Source organism: Podarcis raffonei, chromosome 7 (assembly GCF_027172205.1).
Source record: "Podarcis raffonei isolate rPodRaf1 chromosome 7, rPodRaf1.pri, whole genome shotgun sequence".
NCBI lineage: Eukaryota > Metazoa > Chordata > Lepidosauria > Squamata > Lacertidae > Podarcis > Podarcis raffonei.
In genome coordinates this window covers 21,701,776-21,728,791 of record NC_070608.1, presented here as the reverse complement: position 1 = coordinate 21,728,791, position 27,016 = coordinate 21,701,776, and the positions used below count along the sequence as shown (strand labels likewise).

The 27,016-nt window shown below is 39.2% G+C and overlaps 1 protein-coding gene across 5 annotated transcripts in view; it reads left to right on the top strand.

Moving 5' to 3' along the window:
• The window catches only part of ZFPM2 (zinc finger protein, FOG family member 2), a 325,302-nt gene that overhangs the window by 65,618 nt on the left and 232,668 nt on the right, over nt 1-27,016 (top strand). For all 5 annotated transcript variants that reach the window (XM_053395456.1, XM_053395455.1, XM_053395458.1 and 2 more), the window contains one exon: nt 8,541-8,642. In XM_053395456.1, coding sequence (XP_053251431.1) covers nt 8,541-8,642 — 102 coding nt within the window. The remainder of the gene's footprint in view (nt 1-8,540; nt 8,643-27,016) is intronic.

The following is a 27,016-nucleotide window of genomic DNA, read 5'->3' as shown; positions in this document are numbered from 1 at the left end:
TAATCTCTTTCCAGCTGAGGGCGGTGTGACAGAAAATGTCTACTTTGAAGTATTGAGAGAACCTATCTGGATGGAGAGTATTATAAAGTCATTCCTGGATTGTCCCGCCCCCCCCCGCCCCCCTTCTTTTTCTTTTAATGCTCTGGAAAGGACTGAAAATTTTATTAAAGGGACCTTGGAAATTCACTTGAAGTGCATTGGGTCATTTCCCCCACAAACTCCGTATTAGATTTTCAGTGCACCTCCTTGCCCCAGGCTCCACTGCATATCAAAGAAGAATCAACCAAATAACTAAAAGTTCACACACAACACAAAATAGCACTAGCATTATTTTATAACTTTGTGTCAAGGACTCCAGGGGAAACTTCCAACTAAGAAGCTGAAGCTTTGAGGCTGAGACTTAGCCTGGTGAGCTACCATAGTCTATGAATGTGCAGGTCTTGGGGGTTTCATTCAGCCACAGAAAGGATTTTGATGTGCCACAACAGCCACTGTGGTATAAATACTGGCAAATACAGCCTGACAGTAAGCTTGATCCTCTTTTCTTCATTGGTTAAAAATGTCTTCATTCAGTTTGATGAAGGGTGGACTGAAATGCCCTCCCAGATGTGCAGGTAGAGGGGAATGGGGGGCATTTTAAAGAATATTTGGAATTGGGTGGTGAAACTTAGCTTTCCCTTCCTGAGGAACTGCACCTGTGACTATATTTCTGAAAGTTTAGGAGGGGAGGTAAGGTAAGTTGCTTCTATTCTCTCTAGCTGTGAATACTGGTGGAATAATTTAATATGAGCTGCATTTTTGCTGAGTCTGATTAATTTCAGTTGATTCTATTATTTGTGTTTGTCTTGATATTTTGATCATGAGCCATGTAATTTTTTTGTATAAGACACAGTTAACCTCTGGTTTTAGAGTTTGCAGTTTATGTTAGGTGGATGAGACCTAGCATGGCAAGGGGGGGGGATATATATCTGCTACTGGCACTTAAAAGTATATACTAAAAGAGAAGCTGAAATTACCCATTAATAGTTAGGATGCTGTTTAAGAAGTTCAACCTATGTAATCAGTCTTTGTTTTACAAATCATACTTTGTAAGTAGGTTATTAAAGCTGCAGTCCTTTACACACTGTCCTACGAATAACTTCCATGGATCCTAAGGGTGCTTACTTCTGAGCAGACATGTGCAGGATTAATTAAATCTTGTGATTGTTCCCTTATTTCAGTGTGGCTTGAGTATCAGCAATGAGCCTTTACAAAAGAGTCAACAAAAGCTGAGGGTAGGAGTTGGTACAGATGTAAAAACGGTTCAGACACAGGGAACCACTCACAGGAGTATACATTTCTTGGCTGCCGTGCCTTCTATTCTTTCCTAGTTGGCCTTCATTAAGTGATGCATTGACACAAACATTAACCATAGTTAACATTGACTGGATTCTGTATTCTTAACCAGAGTTTTCTAACCAGTTTTAAACCCTGATTTCAGAAGCTTAAGAGGAAACTTGGGGTTATAGTTAATAGAAGTCAGTGTGGGCAACCATGTATATACCAAATAACTTGCATGAAGTGTGAAGGAATTTGTGTGCAAGTTGTAAGGAGCTGAAGAAGGAGCCCGTGATCCATTGCACTGCTCCTGATGTTATAAGTGCTGCTAAAAGACTCCGGTATTACATTTTATTGTTTTCTGCATCCTTTTTCTCCTTCATGCTGTGTCTGTGTGGAGCTGTCACTGGCACTGTCTCTAACACTCACCAAATCCTTGGCAGCCTAGAAAATGATTTCCTGGTATCCCTCCTTCCTTCTGTTGAATGATTTTATGTGAGCATGTGTAAATATTTTCTGCAGCTTTTGTGTCTAGCTTTGATACTTAATATATTTGCTTGTTTTTCTTTCTTGCTATGTGTGTCTGTGCTTTAAAATAAGCAGGAAGGTCTAGTTATTTTTTTTAATGAAATATTTTCAATCAATAGTGATTTTCCCTCTCCCGAGCAATGTCTTTAATGACATATTTTCTGCTCTTCTAATGCTCGAGCAATTGGGAGCAGGATCAGCATAAGGCAGCTATACCATACAGTAATCACTCTTGAGTTCAATAGGGAGGTCTTTACAGACAACTTTGTTCTTTTTTCTTAACGGGATTAAGAAGATCAGCTCTTTAAATTTCTTGCATATAACAGTGACATTTCCAGGGTGTGCTTAGACCAAAGAGTTCAAAGTGAAGGAATAATAAAAAAAAAACCCACCCAAAACCGAAAAGCCAATATGACTTTGTTTTTTACCTTGCTGGAGGAGCTGTTTCTGCAAATCGTCTATAAGCTTATTGACCTGCATCTTTGACTCCTTGTTTTCTCTGGATTTGGCTGGAGTGTAGACACTGATAGAGCACTGATAGAGGTGATTGAACAGCCCCCAGCTTTGCTTGGCACAAGGCCCCACAACTCCCCCAGGATTGACATTATCTTTTTCTGACAATACTTCATGTTTCTTCGAGCTTGCACTTCCTTAATTTTATTATTTATTTTTAATTCTTCCTGGAGCCTTTATGTATGTTTTTCAAGGAAATGAAGGGCACACTAATTCTTTTTGGTAAGCAGAGATAGTGTATAATACATGATGACATGTGTTCCCCAATGGAAGGGGAAAAGGAGGAAAAGGCTAATGTATGTAATAAACAGTACTTTTAAAAGATTTTCAAAGAATCATCAGCATCAAATTCCCGATGGTTTGTGCATATATTAACAATGAGGATTTGTATTGCAAAATCTATTACTTGATATATTTTGTCTGTACCATGAAAGTTTATTTGATCCAAAAAATTATGTGTACATAAGTAAATGTACTGCATGTGCAGCTGGAAAACATGGTTTCCTTTGCAGTTTTCTCTACTGCTCATATGCCCAAAGAGGCAAGCCTCTGTTTAGTTTAAAAAAGTAACTTGCCTCTTCAAAACTGGGAGCTGCTATAGACATTCAAACAATTTATCAGGAGTGTAGCCAGAAAATGCAATCTGTTTTAAATCAGCTTTTGGAATTCATCAGAATTTGCTTCTGGTTTTCCTTGGCCAGAAGTAAATGTAAGTGAATTAAATAGAATTACAAACATACAGAGTCTAGTTTAGAACAGACTTGGTTGATCTCCACATTTGAACTCAGATTGGAATTACTTCTCTACGTCAGATAGAGGGTGATTCTGGTAGTAGTTCCCTAATCTTGGATCAAGTGCTGAGTGTTACAAGATCTAGATTCTTTTCCAGATGCCCTTCTGGGTCTTCATGAGAGTTCAATAGCCTCAAACTATAGAGCTAGATGTAAAAAGAGCTTTTACAGTGTGTGGTAATGATCCCCCTAAATAAGACATCAGAAATGCTGAATTTGAGGTTGTTGGCATCTGTCTGTCTTGAGAGTCACTGGAGTGTGCCTGCAGGGGTGAAGTCAAAACTGCTGGAGAATCACAGTGCCTGCTGTGGCTGCAGATACCGGTAACTCATAAGTGCTGCCTCCCATGTTTGTTTTGCTTCATTAGTAGCACCAAACTGAACTCTCTGGGGCACAAGCCTGGACAGTGTGTATGGCGGTCCATGGTTGCCCAGTTGACAAGACCCCATTCTTGGCCTTGTTGGTGTGTTCCAAAGGAAAAGCAGAGAAATACATTTGAGGTGATCTATTAATTAGATAAGGACTATAAACTAACACAACAGGAACAGAGTAACTGACTGATTTGCTCTCATCTAGCAGCCACTTTTGTACCAGGTAGTCTGTTTCCAATTTCATCCAAGAGGCAAGTATTCTTCCTTATGCTTTTGTTCTCAATGGCTTGCTGGTGGAGAATCCTAGAATATTGTTTAATAATAATGGACAGCCCTGACCCAAAGAATTTGTTCATCGTAGTGTTAATACAGAACTGACTTTATCAGGGAAAATATTGTTGCATCAAATCTGTGGTTTTGGATAAATGCTCTTTATGACAGGATTACCACACAAGTTAGAATAAAAATGTAAGCAACTTTTGACCAGACATATTTATTAATGGCAGTTAATTTATTTTGATTTATTCCTCACCTCATCCCCTCAGGGTGAGTTACACTTTCAAAACAGCACCTAATCCAATAAAATTTAATTACTGGGGCAGCATAGCTGTTGAAGGAGTACTGAGTAGTGGTAAATATACCAAATAATATGATTCAGAGAAGCTATGTAAGCATACAGGTGAGAGAACCAAGAGAAACTGCTGCTTTCTTTTGAGGTTTTTCCAGCTGCAGCTCCTAATTCCCCAAATGTACACTGTAGTTTAACCCTAAAAATGGCTTCCCTCTTCAGCTTTTGGAAGGGCTAATCTAGTTGTGTACATGATTCTGTTCCTTGTGCAACTAGGCACATGCAGAGCTTTTTGATTCAATGGACTTCTATTTAATAAGCAAGATCTAATCTTAGGGTTGTGGTGGAAATCCCCAAAAGTGAAACTGGGTACATTCAGGAAACTGTGAAATACTTCAGGATCAATATTAAAGATGATTTCATGTTTGGATACACTCTTCTCAAGTTCTGACGTACGGTTTTCACATAATCCCATTGGGCAGCATAATACTGGCTGCTGTCTATTCCATGGAATGTGACTGTTCTTGTTCCTCCGCCTCCCTTCTCTCTCTGTGTGTATTTGGCAGCTATAAAGCTATGTGCTTCAAGTATAAAAGCAACATACTGCTTGTCACCAGCACTTTAAAAAATGTCACTTTGTAAGTAATAAGCACCAATTACTAAGTGATAGGCGGCAGTCAGGAGAAAAGAGCAGGAAAATATGGGGTATAAATGGTGCTAAATGAGTGCAGCAGAGAACCTGCAATTCTACAGTCGTCGTCCCCTACTCCTTTTGTCCCATTTCTGTCAGACAAAGCTGGGTATGGCTAAGAAAAGAACTGACATAAAATAGATTTTTTTTAAAAAAAATCAATTAAATTAAAAAATAACAGAACCCCTGTTTTACTGAAATGCAGCTCAATACTACAATAATTACCGTATTTTTTGCTCTATAAGACTCACTTTTCCCCTCCTAAAAAGTAAGGAGAAATGTGTGTGCGTCTTATGGAGCAAATGCAGGCTGCGCAGCTATCCCAGAAGCCAGAACAGCAAGAGGGATTGCTGCTTTCACTGCGCAGCAATCCCTCTTGCTGTTATGGCTTCTGAGATTCAGAATATTTTTGTTCTTGTTTTCCTCCTCCAAAAACTAGGTGCGTCTTGTGGTCTGGTGCGTCTTACAGAGCAAAAAATACGGTACGCACATGGATATATTGTTGGCTAACTGGATGTTTTTCTTTGAGGACTTTCCTTCTTAAATCATAGTGAATCCCATAGCTCTTAAATCAGTGGATGTAATGCTTCCTAAAAACCTAACATAGGAACACCCCTGAAATTTTTTAACCTCCAAGAGTGAGATAGGAATTATTTACATGTCATAATCTCTCACTTAAATCTGCTTAAATCTCAATGTACTTTTTCCCACCAGGTGGTGGATCATTTGAAGAAATGATGAGGCAGCTACAGTTTTCCAATTGTGTTTTCAAGTTTCAATTTCTGATAGAGGGACTTAGAGAAACCTCCCCTTTCCCCCATTTTTTCCCAATTTGATTCCAACACTGTCTTGTGAGAGGAGCACTTCCAGCAGTTCTGTATTTCCAAACCCATTCGATAGACTTGTACATGGAGAAGGTTGTGGCAACATTGTTTATACTATCAGAACTGTAAATTACTTAGGCATGCCTGAGCAATTTGATATTTGTGGATTCCAGTGTGAACTGACAGAATCTGATTCTCCTAAATGACTGTGTAGTTAGATTTCCACTGACTTTTCTATCTCCTGAATGTCCTGTTCAAAAATTCTATCAACATTTGTTTAAAACACATATTTTTTAAAGAAAATATGCTTGAAAGTATATATTTAAATACTCATTCATGAGAAACTTTAAAAATTAGCAAATTCACGTGGATATAGGACAGTTTTATGGGCAAATAAATGCAAAAGTGTCAGACTAGAAAATGATTAAAATCAATCATTCCTAAAGTCCATTGCCAGAACTTTGGGCAGATTGCAAACAATAACCCATTGAAGTGAAAAATACTATGCTCCCAAGAATGTATCTGCTTTTGGTGTGTCATGATTCACTGCAAAATTAATTTGACTCTGAAGTCATGATGTGAAATACTTGCGGGGGTTCTGATAATGTCCTCTTCTTGTGCTCTTGCTTCACTTGACTATTTGTCTAAAGAGCACCCCTTTTGCATTTGGGACTGAAGTTGTGTGTTTGAACACCTACAGACTTGAGAAGTTCTCCAGACACGAAGCCAGTGTTATATTGTTCCATGGTACAGACCCATACAATATAAGATATGAGCTCTTTGAAATTTACATACTGATGTTGATGTGCCATATCTCACTGCAGAGGTAGCCTCTATCTTATGCTTTACTATGGCTGAATAGGTCGGAATAGAAGGAGCTGTTTTTTAATTCTCACTGAAATCTGCTGGAATATATAGTACATTGTCTTTTTTGCTGAGATAATGTTACACCATTGCTGATGGTGGGATGAGGTGGATTAAGTTATTTGCACCTATTGAAATCAGGCTGAAAACTGTGACAAATTTAGCATGAATCCAGCCAAATGAAAACTGGCTTCTGTTAGCTTGGTTGTACTGTTTAAAATTAGGTTGGAGGCTATAACTTGAGCCTTCACTGATAATTGTTTTTAAATCAGCACTGAGTATTTGTATTTTTACTGACTTAGGGCAGTAAATTTAGCAGCTACTAGGCGCTTGCATGATATTTCCTTTACTTTGTGAAAATTATTGTTGTCTTTCATTTTTTTCCTTTTTGCCATGTTCAGACTGCCAAGGATCAGTGTAGACCTCTGAAGACCAGCTGCTGGAAATAAGCAAAAGGAGAAAGCTGTTGCCTTCATGCCCTGCTCCTTTTGTGGGCTTCCCAAACGCACCTGACTGTTTCTTGTTAGAAACAGAATGCTAGATGAGATGGACCTTTGGACTGATCCAGCAGGACTCTTTTTGTTCTTATATTATTAAGGCCCGTTGTGGTTCCCTGCAGTGTGTACACATAGTATGGGCATGTAAATAGCAGCAACGAAAGGAGAGCTCTCTCATGGCACTCCAAAATTTGATGTATTTATTTATGATGCTCTGTAGTGTCACTTTGAAACAGAGTTTCCACTGTAATTTTCTGTTTGGTGATACTAGTAATTTAGTTTTACATTTATGCTTCCTGGAAGAGTAAACTTGAACTCCATTCCAAACTTTTCACATTTCCCTCTCTTCTTGTAGGCAGCTTTCTGTTTGTAACTAGAAGTCCTTTACCGAAAGCTATCTTGTCTGATGATAAAACCATGAGTGTATGAAGCTCACACATTTTTCATCTCTTTTATGACCTTATCTTTCATGAGCGGCTTCTGTGAAGGTATCCTAACTATAGAAAGCACCTGGAAAACATATATGATATCTGTACTGTGATAAGCAGTTGTGAACAAGAAACTAGACCTGTCAGTTCTGAACTGTTCATTGTTAAAAAAAATACTTTGTAGATTTAGCCGATTGCAAAATACATTATAGGGGGACGAACAGCTGCTGTGATAGTCAAGAAAGCTCAATAGCTACTATTGCATAAGAATTTTTTATGAGAGACTTATATTGAGGGGATGTGCATGGATTACTGTAGTGTGAAGAATGCCTGTATGACACTAGAACTTCAGTCCTAAATGCATGTGATTTTGTCAGGACTTCCAACTTTGTGTCTTTTGGATAGCAAAGTAGCATCCTGATCCCCCCCCCCCCAAATGTGACACTTCCAATTATATGGAGGGGGGAAATTACTGCCAATGTGCAAACAATGCTATATTCTGTTATGCTGTCGATAAATCACAATCCCAGCTAATAGGCCACAAAGTTTACTCAGCATTTATTTTCTAAAATGTGCTAAGGTTCAAACCCATCTCCTAAGGACTGCCTTCTGAGCTAGGTGTATTTCCCACCTATGAAGTGGGAACTTTTAAAGAATCTCATGGATTTTTTTTTTTTTTTTTTTGGTGAAAATCTGTGCTGTCCTTTTTTTCTCAGAAAACACATAATCCCTTCCCCCCTCCAAATCTTCCCCAAATCCACATCTACATCAGAAAATATGAGGCTCATCATTGGTTTTACCCCACAAATCCCCTCAAATTAAATGTTTCTATGTTGGGGAAGGCTGATACAGACTTTTGAAGCTGTGAACAAGCTTCAAGGATTTGATTCTTATAAAGTTTTGTAGGATTTATTGACATTTTAATAACTCCCTAGATGCAAACGTGCTAGAATATTGTTATTTTTAAAAATAAGATTGCTAATTTTATTGTCTAGTAGAGAGACTCGTGTGTGTGTGTGTGTGTGTGTGTAATATGCAGTTAAAATGATTAATTTCATTGTCTCGTGTTTGTGTTTTAAGATGGAGAAAGAGAGAGAAGTAGGAAGCAGAGGATGTTAATTCTGTGATTTTCCTTTGCAAATTGATAGGTGATGAAGAGGGCAGCCAAGAAGCAGCAGATTCTGACGGGGATGCACGGTTGGAGAAACCTGGACCACTTATGCTTGAAACAGAAGACTGGGATGGGCCAGGTAGGAATATATTGCTGTATAGATAAATGAACAGCCAGCACTGCAAGACTCAATGCTCCCTCCACCTTGCCAGTTGACCATAGTGAATGTTGTATATCATTTTATTTTTGCAAAGACCTTTCTTGGATTTTTTTATAGGTGAGTAGCAAGATAAAGGGGTTTTACTTTCGTCTCCATGAAAAGTGGAAAACAAAAGTTTTACGTAATTGAAAACATATAGCAAAAGATTCCTTTTCCTTAGCATTTTATTTATTTATTTTTGCTAAGTAGAGATTTCGGGGTCAATACCAAAAGGCCATCTGTCCAATGTACATCTGTCCAATGTAGCATTAAGTAAACATCCCATCAGTGCAAGGGTTTTTACTTGTGCAATGGGACTTCTCCCCCTCTCCTCTCCCTGTATGTTCCCTAATTCTGGTCCAAGGGTTCCCCCAACTCCCCAGAACGGTTTTCAGGAGGGCATGGAGCATGCACATGGGTGAAAGGGATGGAGACTCAAGTTGCATAAGTGGTAACCTTGCGCTGATGGGACCTGTTAATTGGATACTGCCTTATGTGTAGTAATTCTTCCAAATGTTAGAAGAAGTGTTATACTGAAATGGTGTCTGGTTTGCACCCAACATACACATTCTACTTTGGAAAAAGTCATGTGTGAAACATGACTCTTGAGTATAAACACACAACCCCCGGAGCCATTTTTATAATCATTGGTATGTCATTTCTGAGCATGCAAAGTTGTTTACCACCCTTAGCTTATCCGACAGCCTGAAAAATACGTTTATTTATTTAAACATTTTTATTTTATTTATTTTTATTATATTTATATAACGCCCTTCATCATAAGATCTCAGGGCAGCTCACAGAATAAAATACAGGATAAAAATAAGTAAATAATTAAAACGAAACAGCAAAGCACTCCCTTTTCTCTCATTTAAAAGACTGTAGAATATTAATCAGTCAGAATATTAAACCAGCTTTCTCACCAGATTTTAAGGTGGTGTACAACAAAATTTAAAGGTATAGCCATCAGACATAAAAATTATGAAAATGAAATGCAGCAAAAATCTGGGAACCTAAGTAAGGTAAACCAATCTCATAAACCTGGACTGGTAGCTCATTGGCACCCTGTGTAGCTCCTTTAAGAGCCGTGTAATTTGTGCATGATAGAATATCTCAGTGATTAGCCGAGTGCATGAGGATACAGTAATCAGTAAACTGAGCAGGGATTTAAGCTTGAGTTAGCATGCTATATCTGCTAGGGGTGTGCATTGACTATGTGTGAGTGAGGGCCAAATAACAAGGGAAACCAGGGTGCAGAATCATCATGAGTAGTCCACTTGAGGTGGCTTATGCTGCCCATCCTAATTCTAGTCGCAGCAGTGGTGTAGGGGTGAGCAACCCTATCTGATTTCTTAAGACATTCCTACTCCAAGTGGTGCCCCTAGCATCAAAATTTCCATATTTGTCCAGAAGGATACAATGGTTGATGGTATATATTGTTGCCGAGACATCAAGCAGAACCAATGTAGTCACTCTGTCTTTGCCCTTGTCTGCATAGATCATCCACCAGGATGACCAAAGCAGTGACAGTACTGAACTCTTATCTGAAGGCAGATCGAAACATATCTGACCATCCACTCTGTCCCTGGTCACTGGTAGCCACATATTTCACCCAATGAACTATGTGACTTGGCTATGGGGAGTCTAAATAAGCACTAAGTACCTCTCAAATCAATTGCTCAATGTTATCAAAACTATCATACCACAGATTCTGTCTGTATGTGTCTTTGCTTCTACATGCATCGCCATTTAGTCTAAAGGATATACTTTAGACTAGCAAGCAGTATGTGGAATGTTTTGTTAGCATTTCTTAGGGAGGGAGCTGGATATTTTAAAAAAAGATTTCAGGTGGGGCATTACTCTATTTTCCTTCCCCCTCGCCTGCAATCCTGAGCATACTTACATGAGAGTAAGTACAATTGAACTCAGTGGGGCTTCCTACTGCGTAAGTATGCATAGGATCGTGGTGTTAGCAGCCACTTAGAACAGTGGCATAAAAAAATGTTATCTGGTGACTGCCAATTGTTTTCTTGAAAATGTTCTTGGAATGACACTATGTGGCGATGCAGCATTGCTTCAGAGGCATTCTGGGATAAATGTCACGACCTAAAGTCATTTCAGGAGTTTTCTAGGTGGGGTGGAGATGCATAAGCAACAACAAAAAATAGCATTTTCAACTTTGTTTTTTAAAAAGAGAAAGCATTGTCACTTCACGATATGATAAGCACTTGTTGTCACACTGAGGTTCAGCTGTATACACAATACCTGGAAGTAAGTACCATTGAAGCCAGTGGGGCTTACTTCTAAGTAGACATGTATGGGATCACACATTAAACAAACTTTTGGCTCAGCACAAATTTCTGTACAATCATTTCCTAGATCTTCCTTGGAGTGTACCTGTAACTTTCAAAACTCTAATGAGAAGCAGCACCAACTTGTAGAGCCTGTTTATTGCTCTTTTAAAGACAGTAGCAGTGCTTCCTTAAATTATTTTTTTGGCTGGAAACTAAAGAGCTATTATCTAGTTTCAAACTCTGAGCTTACATTTAGAAGCACGTTGAGTTTAACAAATGGATATGGCAGCCAATGATGTTTTCAAGGACTTTTCTTATCAGTTTTCATTTGATATAAATCATTTAACACACCCTGGTCATTGACTTCAGAGTTAAGAGAGAAACCTGTGGACTGCAATCAATAAAGTGTAAGAGCTTCGTGTTTAGGCAGAAATCTAAGCTAATATTTTCTCTTACAAACAGTATAAACAGTGCAAATGCAACATGACAGAGCTGGAAAAAGGTGGCAGTTTCAACGACATGAATAAGAATGACCCAGACAGCCATTAGCTGTAAATAATGCAAAACTTGGTTTGTGGAACAAAAAAGCGTAAAGGATTAGATTTGTTTTTCAAATGATACTGAGGCGTCTCTTCCCTTGAATGCAGTTGAGTTTTGCCTTATGTAAAGATGTCAAAATTCATTCTGTAATTATTAGCATAACTGATAGGTGTATAATGGTGACCATATTTAAACAATAATTTCCTCAGAATAGCCATGTCTAAAAATGGAGAATATTCTCTTCAAAAGGGTGAAGGAAGCCCGAACTCTTTGTAGAAATAATTTATAATGCAACAACAACATTTTCATTAAAAAGGCCTCTTATATTTCAATCACATTTTCATCCTTGCTTGACTTTGCAAATTACTGTGTTCTGTGTATGAAGAGGAGCAGAACTCCAGCAGTAATTTTCTGAAACCAGCAGGTGGAAAATATAGTGCAAACAAAAATGAAGATACAGTATATCTGATTATGATGATGTTATTTATAATGTTGTTAATGATATACAAAAATATGCCTATATTTCACACAAAGCACTGCAGCATTATGTAAAAACAAGATTTGGCACTAAAATATATTACAATATATTTCATGGAAAACATTTTAAACCAAAAAGATCTCCTTAGCAATGAGACATTGTTGTTTTAGGTTACTCCACCTGCACCTGCACTTGAAAATGCACTTGAAAAATTCTACTTTCTATGTTACATTAACTGTACAAAAAAAATGTGTATAACTTCAACCTTTGGTTCTCATTGTCTCCAAATGAAAATGATGTTGGAATGTATAGAAACTTTGAATCTTTTCAAGGCAAGTGGGTAAATTATATGATCTATGAATGGGGAAAAATGGCATTTCATATATTGCTGTCTGTGAGACTTCAGGAGCTCTGTTGCACCAGGGAAGTTAGAGCAGCCAAATTCCAGAAGAGAAAATGGCAGTATTAACCGAGAAAGTGCCCAAAGGCCAAACAGTTTCCACAGTTTCAGGTTGAGTGCACCCGTGTCAGCATTGTCTCACTTGGCAGTATAACAAATGAACATGATCAGGAACCTTGCTTCATCAACATCTACTGTCTACAAGCCATAAAGGGAAGTGAACAGAAAACTAACAGAGAGCTGGAGTGAACAGACGTGCTGGAGGGCTCCTATATAGAAGACCACAGGAAATTTACTCTGGAAAGGATCTGTCCCCAGATATCCTTAAAACTGTCAAAAAATAAAAGAAGCCACTAAGACTGCCATCTTGTGCATTCTTGGAAATAAATCCCACTGAAATCAGTGGGGCTTACTTCTGAGTAAATGTGGATTGGAATGAACTTTCCTGCTGATTTGAATTACGTGCAATCTGAATCATTTTTCTTGAATTAAAGATTGAGGTTCTATGCAGAAGAATTATGATTTTCTGGGAATCATTTATTCATAAGAAATGCCCAGCCTAGTGAAGAATTGAACGAAACATGAGTAGACCGTATTAATATTCTGATGTAAGCTGACAAATAATAGCTGGTTTTGTCATGTGAGGATTATGAAGTGTGCCATTTTAGTGAAATGTGTGCTGGTGATATCCTTCTGTGTACACTATGTACATGATTTGGGGCGGGGATTGGGTTTTAAATGTTTATTTTAATAGGTTTTCTGCAACACCCTCTCGCCCTTTATAAATTACTCTTTTATTTGGTGCTATAAATGAATTCAGGGAGGGGGAAAACCAGGTAGAGTGTTTGGTGTACATTAGGATAGCTAGTTAGGAAACAGACACTGAAAATGCAGGATCTCCTTTTTACAAAATCAATCCTGAGAAGGACTTTGAGATTACAGTCCTGATTTTGTTTCCTTTTTGATTGGGGAAATGTGGTAGATATGGGATCTTGGAAAATGCTATTTGATGTAAATTAACAAAAATCCATGAAACACAGTTAACCATAGATATAGTCTGACAGTAAGAAGAATATTGTGAAGAAGCAGAGGAAATCATAGGACGGCTGTGTGTTACTCTGCCGGTGAATCGGTATTATCTCGGCTATCAGATAATGCAGTTATCATTAATTTTCACATTTGCATTTCAATCTTGGGAAGGAAATGACTCTTGCTGGATGAAGATAAGAGCTCTGTACCACTATAATGAACCATCATTTTATCCTGATGCTTTGTATCCATATGAAAATGAGGCTGGGTGTTGGTGTAGTATGTGACGAAGTGTGTGTGTGTGTTGGGGGGTGTCATAGAAAAATTATAACAAAGTGCCAAAATTACTACGACTTCAGAGTCCTTTATGAAACAAGAGGCAGTCAAAATAACACCTTCTATAGTGAAGTGGATGCTGGATTAAAAGAAGAAAGCCAGACACCCCTGTTGCTGGATAAACTGGAGGAGAGGGGCAGGGTAGGGGAACCTCATTGAATCATAAACATGTAATTCCAGCTTCCATCATCTAAATGAAGTATCCCAAGAACTGGAAGATAGCAGGCGATCTAATGCCCCCTTCTGCCGTTTATTGAAATGTTTTGAAGTTTTAGGGGAGCCGTACCTCACAAGGCTCACTACAGTGAACCACCATTGGTTCTTACAAAGACAAAAGTTGTTCTATCCTTCACTCTGCATTAACAAAATATTTTGCCATAGTTTTCTTCCCTGAAACATGAGCTGGGTTCCATGAGCTGCATATTCAATAGATTGTTTTTCTCTGAAAGCCAGCCTCCCATCCTATAGGATCACTGTTTTTGAAATTCCTCCCAAGACACAATCCTATACACGGTTACCTGGAAGCATGTTCCATTGAACTGAGTGGGGCTTACTTCTATACAGAGAACAGATTGTATCCAACAAAATGATACTTGGAGTAGACCCATTAGGTTATATCCAATACAGTGGTACCTTGGTTCTCAAACTTAATCCATTCCGGGAGTCCTTTCGAACCCAGAATGGTTCGAAAACCAAGACACAGCTTCTGATTGGCTGCAGGAGCTTCCTGCCCTCAATCAGAAGCCGCGTCAGATGTTCAGCTTCCAAAAAACGTTCGCAAACCGGAACACTCACTTTCGGGTTTGCGGCATTCAGGAGCCAAAACGTCTGAGTACAAAGCTGTTTGACAACCCAGGTACGACTGTATTAGTTCTACTTAGAGTAGACTCATTGAAAATAATGGACATTACTAACTTGACTCCTTTAATTTCAGTGGGGCTGCTCCAAGTAGAACTAAATTGGATACAACCCATTGAAATTAGTCATGTCCATTGTTTTCAGTGGGTATACTCTGAGGAGCACTTACCTTGGATACAACCCAATGTACAGGATTACACTGGTTTACCACATGGGGACAGGTGTTGGAGAAGCACAACTCCCAAACTGTGTTGGTTGTGCTCACCAAGTTGTGGGGTTCTTTGGATCAAAGCTGACTTACAAATACTGTATCAGGGTTAGTAGTTACTGTATTAGGCATTGGGTAGATTATTGGCTATTGGCCTAAAATGTTAATACCTTGACTTGGGAATCCAGGAATGAATGCTGGAATTTTGCTATTGAGGAGTGGGAGGCAGGGGCTCTGCATAAGTCTTTCAACCCATGACGGTTTTGCCAATGGTGCTATGTACTGAAGGAAAAACTGTACTATGAAAATAGGTTGGGGGTTTTAAGAGCACTTGCATTTTGGTGGTCTGTAATTTGGTGGTTCTCTATACAGTGGAACCTTGGGTTGCGGACGTAATCCGTGATGGAGGCACGTCCACAATCCATAGCGTTTGCATCCTGAAGCGCCCGCAATTCGGCTCTTCTGCGCATGCGCAAAGCGCGATTTAGCACTTCTGCACAGGCACAAGCAGCGAAACCTGGAAGTAACCTGTTCCGGTACTTCCAGGTTTCCCGTGGTCCGTAACCTGAAAACACGTAACCTGAAGCGTCTGTAACATGAGGTATGACTACTTCCAGTTTAGGACACGAATGCCAAACTAAGAACAACAACAACAACAAAAAAGCTATGGTACATCTTAGGAGATTTCTCTTCATGTTGAAAGAAATAGCTATGATGCTGCATGTCCCAGAAAAACCAGTTTTGTACTTCTGACCTCTGACAGTGTGTATGTAGAATCAGATCATCTCTTTTCACACCCAAATGTACTTCCCTGCTATTCTCTCTTTCTGCCACAAGAGTGTTGAGGAGAATAGCATGGGTTGAGGTCAGATTACTGTGTTAGATGAACAGAATGAGCACCACAGATTCCCTGGTCAGATCCCCCCTAAGTGTGAACAGAAGGGTCAAAGTCTTTTGTGGGTAATTGTTTCTCTTATTGGACTCATAAACATAAGTGTGGCAATACAATGTAAACACATAAGCATAAGGGACAAGCTGTCAGGGGAAAATCCCATTTTTGGACATGGTACATAATATAGTAAAGACATTTAGAAGTTCAACTTTCTGTTGGCTGTGCAGTGAAGGACTTAGAGTTTGAAATTCTATTGGGAATCAACAGACATCTGCATTACAATACACTGTTCCTTGTAGTTTCATGCACCAGGGGACCCGCAGAATCTGGCAGGAAGCTTTGCACTTTTCAGCTGTCTCCACTGTATTTTGGTCATAAAGGCAATCACATACTCTGGTAATTGCATAGGACTAGGAAACAATGTCAGCTTCTGGAAGCAGATGGGTTGAGAATCAAAAGGGGCATGTAATTGGTCCACAACCATTTTGCTCTTTGTTGTGTTTTTCTCATTAATTCTGCCAAGATTATTCCTGCATAGCAACAATTTTTCTTGAACTGTTGAAGGACGGGTGTGTTAATATACTGAACAAGTATGCCCAACATGGAATCATTTAGAAGGAAAACTACAGTCCAACAAGTACATGCAAACAAAGAGTGAGCTAGGAGAATGCCAATTCTTTCTGAAATTATGTAGTGTTTCGACTGATTTCAATTATGTATCCCATGTTTTTACACATAATAATATTTTCTCTAGTGAAATTTCCTGCAGTGCTGTTGGAATCTGCCTTGCCTGCCTTTTTCTTCTCTGGACATACTAGAGCAGATGGAATAATCTAACTACAATGATTGCAACAATATATTTATTGATATTTTCAGTGCAACCATTACAAATTTTATGTTCCTGTTAATTTCAAATAATACATAATTTACCAGATGCAGTGGTCAGCCAATAAATAGGATTATGGTGCATGTTATGTCTAATATTTATCATATAGGAGCTACTAAGTATCCCTCTGTTTGATAAGCTAGTTTTCAGCTTGTGAAAACAGCTGAACATGGGGTATATGTACTTAAAATGTTGACTGTATGTTTCAGCATTGGAGGAACTTAGGGTGCAATCCTATGGCAAGAACCGCAATAAGTGCAGCAGATCTCAGGTTCAGCCAGCTAATTCCTGGCTAAGCCAGGGTTACGTTCCCAACACTGGCTCAGCCAAAGACACACCAATGTAACTTGTTCCTCATGGCTCAGCTAGGGCTCAGCTGGCTAAGCCAAACCTGACTGGGCCAAGGCCAGTGTAAGTCCCCCCCACCCTAGAGGGGCATCCTGGGGGCAGGATCAAATAGAAGCAGACTTGGACTGGATCATAAGCCAGTTCAGCTCAGGCACGTGACCTGACAACCTAGTGTAGAACACTATTTTAAAGGATTGTTGTCCCCCCCCCCTTACTGGTTTAGGCAGAACAGCAGAACTGTTGCTGAATGGGGTTTGGATCTGATTTAACTTTATGTTGGCCTAGCAGTTCAAAAGCACATCAAAGTGCAAGTAGATAAATAGGTACCTCTCCGGCGGGAAGGTAAATGGTGTTTCTGTGCACTGCTCTGGTTTCTCCAGAAGCGGCTTAGTCACGCTGGCCACATGACCCGGAAAAACTGTCTGCGGACAAACGTCGGCTCCCTCGGCCAATCAAGCGAGACGAGCGCTGCAACCCCAGAGTCGTTCATGACTGGACTTAATTGTCAGGGGTCCTTTACCTTTACCTTTTAATTTATGCTGTCTTGGATTATGCCAGCTTCTTGTGCATAGGATTGCTCCATGTGCTTAGGTTTGTCAGTCTACACTTCGGTGTCTAATGCTAATGTTTTAGAATGTGCGTTTTCTTTTTCTTAATTTTTTTCCTGTGAACTGCTTTGGCATTCTCTGAATGAAAGGCAGCATACCGATGATCTGACAGTCTCAAAATGCTTCCATTTTAGGTAACTGTACTATTTCAGCTTCTTTGTGCCTGAATTTTAATGGAAAACTGGATCTGGTGCTATGTGTTTGCATTTTCTGACAATGTTCCATCAGAGCTCCTGTACCTTTCAGCTCCTATTTACTCCTTTTCCACTTCCTTTCTCCACCCAAACTTCCATGTGTCATTTCCCGTACCCTTGTACCCATTTTGCCCTGGCCCTATTTATCCTTTCCATGTCCCACTTCTTCCTTCCTTCCTTGTAGTCCCTTCTTACATCTTTACATCCTGTGTGAAGGGTCATAGCTCAGTGGTATAGCACCTGCTTTGCATGCAGATGGTCTCAGGTTTGAACCCTGGTACCTCTAGGTAGCGCTGGAAGAGAAACCTGTCTGAAACCCCAGAGAGTCTCTGCCAATGTAGACAGTACTGAGCTAGATGGACCTGACTCAGTGTAAGGCCGCTTCCTATGCTCCTATTCACATTCCATTTTATTCCTTCTCTATATTCCAGTGTTATTCCCATTTTACTTAAAATACTAACCTTTTCTCAAATCTTCCAGCAGCTTTCTCATCTTCTTTCCTACTTGCTTCACTCCTTTTCTCAACAAACTACCGGTATATCTTCCTACTTCTCCACCCCTAGTTCAGTGGTTTTCAAACATTTCCCCCTGCAGACCAGTTGAAAATTGCTAAGACCACTTATTGGCTTTTCTGCCTGTTGTGGCAATTGCAGTGCCTTGTGCTAGTAGCTGTATGATTTCTAACTGCATTCTTTCTTTTTTTTACTATTTTTATTTCTTATATTTATTGTATCACATATTACAATATTAAATAATAAAAGACAATATTACAAATAAAAGAAACAATAAAAATCCAATTAAAAATCAATGCACTAAACCTGCTGCTCACAGCCACTGTTCCTACTTTTCTTCATGTCATGGGCCAGCTGAACGAAGCTTATGGATCATGGGTGGTCCATGAACCACAGTTGGGAACTTCTGCCCTAGCTCCTGTCTCACACTCTTTCCACCCTGCCCTTGAGCATGTTTTTACATTTCCCACTAGTAGGCAAACCCTGATTTCCAGAAACTAATGCCAAAATCAGCTAGAGAGGGAGGCAAAGATAGATTTTCTTACTAAGATTTTTTTCAAAGAAACAAAGCTTTCTCCATTCTCTGCTTCTTCTGTAGTCATCCAGTACAGTGGTACCTTGGGTTACATACGCTTCAGGTTACATATGCTTCAGGTTACAGACTCCGCTAACCCAGAAATAGTGCTTCAGGTTAAGAACTTTGCTTCAGGATAAGAACAGAAATCGGGCTCCGGCCGCAGCAGCAGCAGGAGGTCCCATTAGCTAAAGTGGTGCTTCAGGTTAAGAACAGTTTTTTTAAAAAAATAATATTTATTGCTTTTCCAACAATTTAAACAAAACAAAATAAACAATACAATACAATACAAAAACACTACATAATATAACATAAAAACACTACATAACACTAACACATTAGACTAACAGAACAAAATAAAAACAATTTAAAACACACCAAACAATTTCAATATCTTCTCTTTCATTCACTTATTTCAGCGACCTCCTCACACCTCCCTTTTTGTATTCCACTTCTATTAATTGTTTCAGCAATTCCTTTCCATCTTCCTCTGTTTTCTATCCTATAATTATCTTAACATTTCTAACCTTATTTTTCCTTAAGTACTCTAATAATCTAGTTATACTTAGTTCCTTAGGTTAAGAACAGTTTCAGGTTAAGAACGGACCTCCGGAACGAATTAAGTACTTAACCTGAGGTACCACTGTACAGGCAATACTCTGTAGGGGCAGTGTGATGCAGTGGTTTAGGGTGCTGAACTTGGAAGAGAAAGACATGGGTTTCAGCTGTTTGGGTTAGTAAACAAACATGGGCTTGCCATTCTCTCATAGCCTAGTTTTGCCTTACAGATCGATCATGAAAACGATGAATAAAAATATTAGGTCATGTAATATGGAACTTGTATTCAATATGACACTATCTGGATCCTTTGCTGGCTGAGCTTAACGCTTGCTTGAGGCATAGCAGAGTTTCAGACAGCGATTGCTCAAATATGTGTATCAAACCTGAGTGCTGATTTTTTTTTTTTTAAAGCCTATTCCAATTTTCTTTGAGTGCAATTATAACCTTTTGGGGGCAATGAGAGCTTGGTTTCAGTTCCTCCCACACAACAGGTGATTCGAGGTGTTGGAGTTAGTAGAACCAGTCATCTGTTTAATGGCATGCCAAAGAATCAAATCCTGTAGAGCCAGGGTATCCAGAGTGGTGCCCTCCAGATGTTGTTGGAGTGCAATTCTCATCACCCTGATCATTGGCTGGGGCTGATGGGAGCTGTAAGTCCAACATCTGTAGGGCACCATGCTGCTTACCCCTGCAGATGAGTGACTGTATTCAGATTGAAGTATAAATGTAAATTGTTCAAAACATTTATTGAATATGTTTGAATTTTAAAAGGGGAATGTTTACCCTGCTTTCTGTTTCAGATACAAACCACAATAAAGAATTACCTGGCAGAATGTACCATGCTCCTTTCAAGCATCTAAACCTAGTACTTAAAGAAAGGCTTTGCTATTATTTCTCCAGAGTCTAGATGTATCATATCACTTATCTAAAGAGAGAGCTGATATATATTATAAAGAAAAATGCTGACCTAGTTAGTAAAGCTGAAACCATTCATTAATTAGAAGTCATAATTGCAATTACATGGCAAAATTAATTTATCATGAAAATAATCCTATCAGTTTTCCTTTCTGGAAAAGTGAAGTGATTTTTTTTTTTTTTTTTTGGCAAGACAGATAGCTCAAGGCTGATATTCTTGTGATGCTGCATTAAGGCTGAATGAAACAGCAAACATCATTTTCAGGGTTTGGGGCTTCTAGCACTAACAGTTTGTCTATTGTATAAGTTCCATCTCTAAATATATACAGGTCAAAGAAAATATGCAGGTATGAATATGTGAATGGAAGGCGATGCCGATATATTGGGGAAAAGTAATGGAGATAACATGAGCAATTCATTTATAGTATAATGCATATAATATAGCAAATATGCTACAGCATATGAGGTGCAAAATGCTTTTTCCACCCTCAGGCTATTTAGGCTTCCTTGATATTCAAATTCTAATGTACAGTAAATGGAATTTAAGGAGGTCCACCTTGCTGGACCTCAGGCAGACTTGGAAAAGCAGCTTCTTACGGATATTATTTTATATACTGCATATATTTTCAGAGGCGTTATAGCCATGAAATACAGCCCTTTGATGACATCATAGCTGTGAAATACGACTTTATTTTGTTCATTGGTGGTCAGAATTTTGCCTTATAAGCATTACTGTCACTAAAGCATATGATACTGAATGAACTACCAAGATAAGTGTAATATCTTAATATGTTTGACCAATTTTTTATTGTGTGATGGAACAACAACAACAACAACAACAACAATAGATTAAAAACAATTTGTACCTTGCAGCTAGGAATCTGAAATATTTGGTGTTGTGCCAATCAAAACCCCTTAAGTTTGGTGTTTGTGTTTTCAAAAATATAATACTATACACATAAATAATCCTAAAGATACCAATTAATTAATTAATTAATTAATTTTCTGTACCGTCCATCTGAAGATCACAGGGCAGTTTACATTATAAAAACAAAAAAATACACACCATAGTAACTGCTTTTGCTTCAGCAGTTTCTCTTTGTTTATTTATTCACTATTTATTTATTATATTTGTCCCTTAAGAGAGCTTAGGACAGGAAACAATAAAGGTACATTGTTAAAAATGGAGTTATGATAGCAGACAAGTCAGCATTAAATTATACGAATACAAGTATATATAGAAGTGATGTCACTCTTATTATGCTCTTGATTTTCTTCACTGTTACAATAAACTGAGATTGAAGCTCCTTATGCTATGCAGGCTTGTATTCTCCACATACCAATGTGGATCATTACCTTTTTAATGTGCAGATACATGCAGTAGTCAGCCTTCCTTGCCGTTTAGGAAATACTTAAGAATCTCCTGTAGTTAATTGTGGTGCCTCTTTCACCAGCTCATTCATAATTTTGGCATATTACAGTGACTCTGTTACGTTACTGTCAGGGAACTGAAATCAGAGCGAGAAGCGAAGGGGAGGCTCCCAGATTCTGCTGGCGAAGGACCCAGCACCAGGAGGAGAAGCAGCCCAGTAGAGGGGGAAGGAAATCAGCGCAACACTAGGGATAAAGGGGGGCAGATGGGGGAAGCGGAGAGAGAGCTCCGGGACTCTTCACTGGACATCAGTGAGGAGAGCACAGGTCCTCCACTACCCACGCCCTCCCTGCGCAGAAGACTCCCGCGCAGCGAGAGGAGGAGGAGACTGGGAGTCAAACAGATTCTATGCTGGAAGAGGTTTAAGAAACGCCCACAGACAGATTCTGCCAGCGACTGAGACAGCCACCCGGAGATGGGCTGTGCAGTCAGAACGGTTTACAAGGCAATTTAGCCTAGAGAGGCGGCAGTTTACGCACGAGTAACTCATACCCATTACTGTTACTTACCCTACTTGTCTGCCTTTAAAAATGTTTGTGATAAATTAAGGATTGCAACAAGGGTTTTCAAGACTTTTGTTCAGCCCTCAATATCTGTTTCTATTTCTCACATTTTGAAATTCTTTAATTGAGTTTGTGTGTATGTGCTAAGAAGTGGTGGTCATTTCTAGTTAGTTGTCTGAATTTTCTATGCAGAACAGCGCAGCTTTCCATATGGTGTTGCAGTATACGTTAGTGTAAATATATGCACGGATGGCATAAGAGTTCAATCATGGCATGTTAACATACGGAATATTCTGCTTAATAAGAACACAAATGCCAAAATGAATTTTATTATATTAAATGGAAGGTGGTTTGGAGCAAACTGCCGAATGTACTGGTGTTATATTGCTATCTCATCAAAAGGTAGCAAACGCACAAGACCTTTTTGCAGTTTTCAATTTGAAAGAAAATGATTTCATTAAAAAAAAGGAGCCATCAGTCTGGGTGTTGGAGAATGCTGGAGCCTGATGAAACCAGCTGAAGAGACAAACTGAGTGTACAGATGCAGATTAGGCTTCAGAAGATGAGGGTGTAAAAGGGATTTAATGGTAGGATGGATTATAGAAATCCTTGTAACAATGTTAAATAATTATAGTTCCAGCCGAGATCAAAGCAGTGCTGATTGAACCCCCTCTAGCTGTTAACACAGAGTATCTTGAAGAGAAGGAGAAAAAACCCTCAGAGATTGGTCAGCCTATACTGACAGTGTCCTCTGATCTATAGAAGTTCCAGCTGCATTGAAGGTACAAGTTGTGGGGGAGGGAAAGATGGAAAGAAGAACTTGTCGGTATGACTAGTATTTATTATATGCGGCTTTCTTGGGAGGATATTAAAATTAGCTTTGGTGGCTACTTGCATACTTGATTGTGGTTGCTATAAATTTAACTTTCTATGCATAGGGCAAGGGATGATAGGGGCATTAAATTGTTAAGCAGAACCTTGTTCTTCCACACATGCCCATATAAATAAGCTCCCAGCTCCATTGCATGATGTGAGCTGTAGCACAAATGTGTATGTCTTAATGCCAGTAGTAAAAGTGACTGTGTGTAAGCTTACTAAGTAAGCTGTGGCAGTGTGTATGGTTTCGGAGCTGCACGGTCAGGGAAAAAACAATGCTGCCCAGGGTTGTAAAGACTACAGAGAGAATAATTGGGTGCACGTATCCCATCTTGGATCAAATCTATGCTTCCAGGTGCCATAAGAAAGCTGCAGAGATAGCGCAGGATAGTGCACACCCCGGAAATGATCTCTTTCAGCTTCTGCCTTCTGGAAGAAGGTACAGGGGTATAAAGACTAGGACTAGCCGCCTGAGAAACAGTTTCTACCCAAATGTGATTTTGGTTTTAAATGCAGTGTAAGGAGTCTTTTGGGGACGTGGGTGGCACTGTGGGTTAAACCACAGAGCCTAGGACTTGCCTATCAGGAGGTCAGTGGTTCGAGTCCCCGCGACGGGGTGAGCTCCCGTTGCCCGGTCCCTGCTCCTGTCAACCTAGCAATTCGAAAGCACGTCAAAGTGCAAATAGATAAATAGGTACTGCTCTGGTGGGAACATAAACGGCGTTTCCGTGTGCTTCTGTGGTCCGCCAGAAGTGGCTTAGTCATGCTGGCCACATGACCCGGAAGCTGTCTGTGGACAAACGACTCCCTTGGCCAATAAAGCGAGATGAGTGCCGCAACCCCAGAGTCGGTCACGACTGGACCTAATGGTCAGGGGTCCCTTTACTTTACCTTTAAGGAGTCTTTATGGGAGTATATTGTATTTAAAAACGGGGTATCAGAGTTTTTAGGGGGCTAACCAGGTTGGGATAGCTGGGATAGCAGGCTTGTTGGGTTTTGAATGTTTTATGTAGATTTTTCAATTTCGTTGTTCTGTATGGGACAATGACAATAAAGATTATCGTATCAAATATATATATATATATATATATATATATATATATATATATATTCCTGCTTTCTTGAAGAATCCTGATAATTTCTTCATGGAACCCATTTTGGGATTGTTTCAAATCAGACTGATGAAAAATGTTGACCCCATTTTAATTTGGTTACTATGGATTAAATTATCTGTTTTGTTTTCTATGGCAGCAGTTGTCCATGAGCTATCTAGCAATTAGGATTTTTAAAAAGTTGCTTATCAGAACCCCATTAGCTATCAGGAATGATGTGAACTTCAGATGATTGGTTTTAAAAATGACTGATATTCATCTCACTGTGACTGGACAATAAATTCAGGAACCTGCTCTACTGATAGGTAAAGCTAAAGTTAAATTGAAACCCTAGAGAAGTGCTATGGTTTTTGGAATTTGAGACTTGACATAAAAAAGCCACTACAGCAGTTCTTCCAAACCTTGTGGCCTATAGATGTTTTTAACAGCAACTCTCATCATCCCTGGCCTTGGCCATCCTGGGTAGGAGTCGTAGTCCAAGGCATCTGGATGGTACCAGAGTGAAACTAAAATTGTTTTTTGTTTTTGTCTTTTGGTAAACACTTTTGGCAGCTCTCAAACTTTCCTCCTCTTGGTAATTCTAAATCAAAACCACCTGTTTATTTACATTCCTCTCAGCTAGCTAAATCTGGTAATCTGTATAATTACCCCATTCAGTGTGTGCCTTCATGATTGGTTGAGATCACCCATATAATTAAACCAGAAACAAGAAAGAAGCTTAGCAGCAAACACTCTTGAAGAAGGGAACATTTCTGCCTCAACGCTGCAGCTCTACAGGTGTGCAAACACACCTTCAAAACCAGCAGCATTCATGTGCAGATTTTGGGAGCATGTGGGTGGTGGGGTGGGTGGGGGAGAGGACATGGAAGTCCCATTCTGCCAGTAGATCCCCACCGGCACTGCATTGGATACAGCCATTAGCTTCTGCCTGAAATGTGAAACAGGCTGCTTCTCCCCATTTTGCATTTCCACTTGCCATTTTCTTGATTTTTTTTGGGGGGGGGTAATGTGACTTGGGTCGTTTCAGGTGCAACTTATCAGATCTTTTCAAAGATGGGTTGGACCAGCAGCCAAATTGTTAAGATTTCCAAGAATGCCATATGAATTTTAGACCTTTTGAAAGTTCAGAGTCAGGAGCAGGTCAGCAAAAAAAAAACCCACACACAATGTCACTCTTTATAAGTGCAGATTTATCATTTCTTCCCAGTAGGTCTTGCACCAATGAGGCACTTGTGAAGACTGAAGGTCCACCCCCTTCCCACCATTCTCCGTCTTATCTCTCTTTGCTTCACCCTCTTCATTCCTCTCTGTGTTCTGGGAGACCAGAGGGAAGGGGAGTTGGTCACAGCAGGTGGGGGAGACTCCCTGGCTTCTTCAGCAGCCTGCCCCCACTCCTCCTCACTTCTGCCTCATCAAAGTGTAACTACAGGTTGTAACATGGAGTAGTGATTTCTTTACCATTGATGGGCAATGACTGGAAATTTCTTGAATTTCTGACTGCTAGGTAGCTGTCAAGCCCTGAAGAAAAGGACAGGAACCATACAATGAGCACTTCTTTGAATCTTAGGAAATCCAGTAATAATAATAATAATAATAATAATAATAATAATAATAATAATAATAATGGTATTTGGCTTACTTTGCTGAAATCCTGGGAGGACCTCTGCCAGTCAGTGTGGAACATTACTGAGCTAGATGGACCAACTGGTCTGAATTGGCATAAGCCATTTCCCTCTATTCATAAAAGAAAGGGCTTAGCTCTGAAGTAGGGCATTTGCCTTGCATGAAGAATATCTCAGGTTCAATCTCTGGTATCTCCTGTAGGGCTGGGAAAAATGCATGCCTGAAACCCTGGTGAGCCATTGCCAGTCCATGTGGATAAACCAATAAGGCAATTTTTGTTCCTATCAGTTTCGTTTTGAAAATATGATGGCAGTAAAATATAAAAATGCTAAATGTGGTGCAAGAAGGAAACGAGTGAATTAAAAAATCTGAATTCAGTGTAGTTTAAACAAAAACAAATAGTCATGGACCAATCACAATATTAATATCACATCCAATTTGACCTTAAATCACTTTATAGTCATATTTCTTAATATTTCTTATATTTTGTTTTCAAGTTCAGTTATTCCTTCAGGATCTGAACCCATGGGATAACTTTACTACAAGTGCAAGTGCCTCTGTTAATAATCCAGCGGTCTGTTTCAGCTCTGTTGAAAATAAAAGAATGCACATATACACAAATAAAATGTGAATTGAATACAGTGTTCCTGATTTATCTGAAAAGATTGGCTAAAAGTACTTCATTTATTTTACTGGTGCAATAAAGTAACTTTACAGTTAGTAACATATAACTTACAGGAGTGACAAATTTGGTGCTTAAAAATATTTAGGTTAAAAAAACGCTGTCACTTCTAGTAAGTCATTTTTAGAGTGTAATCACTTTAATTCTCTACCTCTAATTTTATCACCATGAGACAAGCTCTCAGACGAGAGTCCCTTAACCTCCTGTGAAAAATTTCACTGCAGTTTCTTGTTGTAATTTTTAAGTAGGATGGCAGCATACTAGCTCAATTTATGTGCTGCTATACTTGCTCTAGGACTTAGGAAATACTTTAGAACTGTTTTTCTAATATTTAGTAGCATGGCTATAATACATCTGTTAAAGTTGGCATTTTTAACATGAACATTGGATATTATGTAAATATCTTTTGTAAGCTAAAAGCGAGTTGAGGGTTCTTTTGTAGAAATTTATATT